Source organism: Penaeus monodon, chromosome 30 (assembly GCF_015228065.2).
Source record: "Penaeus monodon isolate SGIC_2016 chromosome 30, NSTDA_Pmon_1, whole genome shotgun sequence".
Lineage (NCBI taxonomy): Eukaryota > Metazoa > Arthropoda > Malacostraca > Decapoda > Penaeidae > Penaeus > Penaeus monodon.
Window position 1 is genome coordinate 29,153,114 of NC_051415.1, and position 323 is coordinate 29,153,436.

The 323-nt window shown below is 45.2% G+C and overlaps 1 protein-coding gene across 1 annotated transcript in view; it reads left to right on the plus strand.

The window, feature by feature from the left end:
* LOC119592684 (aldehyde dehydrogenase, dimeric NADP-preferring-like) overlaps positions 1–323 on the plus strand; it is a gene marked incomplete at its 5' end in the record, with an annotated part of 10,381 nt that overhangs the window by 3,417 nt on the left and 6,641 nt on the right. Inside the window, 1 exon segment of the mRNA XM_037941600.1 lies at positions 60–203. Coding sequence (XP_037797528.1) covers positions 60–203 — 144 coding nt within the window.

The following is a 323-nucleotide window of genomic DNA, read 5'->3' on the forward strand; positions in this document are numbered from 1 at the left end:
TTCTGTATGTGTATGTTTGTATTCTTTTTTTATTGCATTTTTTTTTTTTACATTATCAGATCGTCGACCGCGCTCGTGCCGCTTTCCAATCGGGGCGCACTCGGTCCGTAGAGTTTCGCAAACAGCAACTGCTCCAACTCAAGAAAATGTACGAGGAGAACCGGCAGACGTTCCTCGACGCCGTTCATTCCGATCTGAGGAAGGTGAGTTGGTCGATTCCGAGGCGGGTGTGTGGTGAATGGTTTGGTTAATTAGACGTTTCGATAATGACGGTGATTATGGTGATTGTGGTACTGGTTGCTTAATTGTTTCAGTTACAGTAG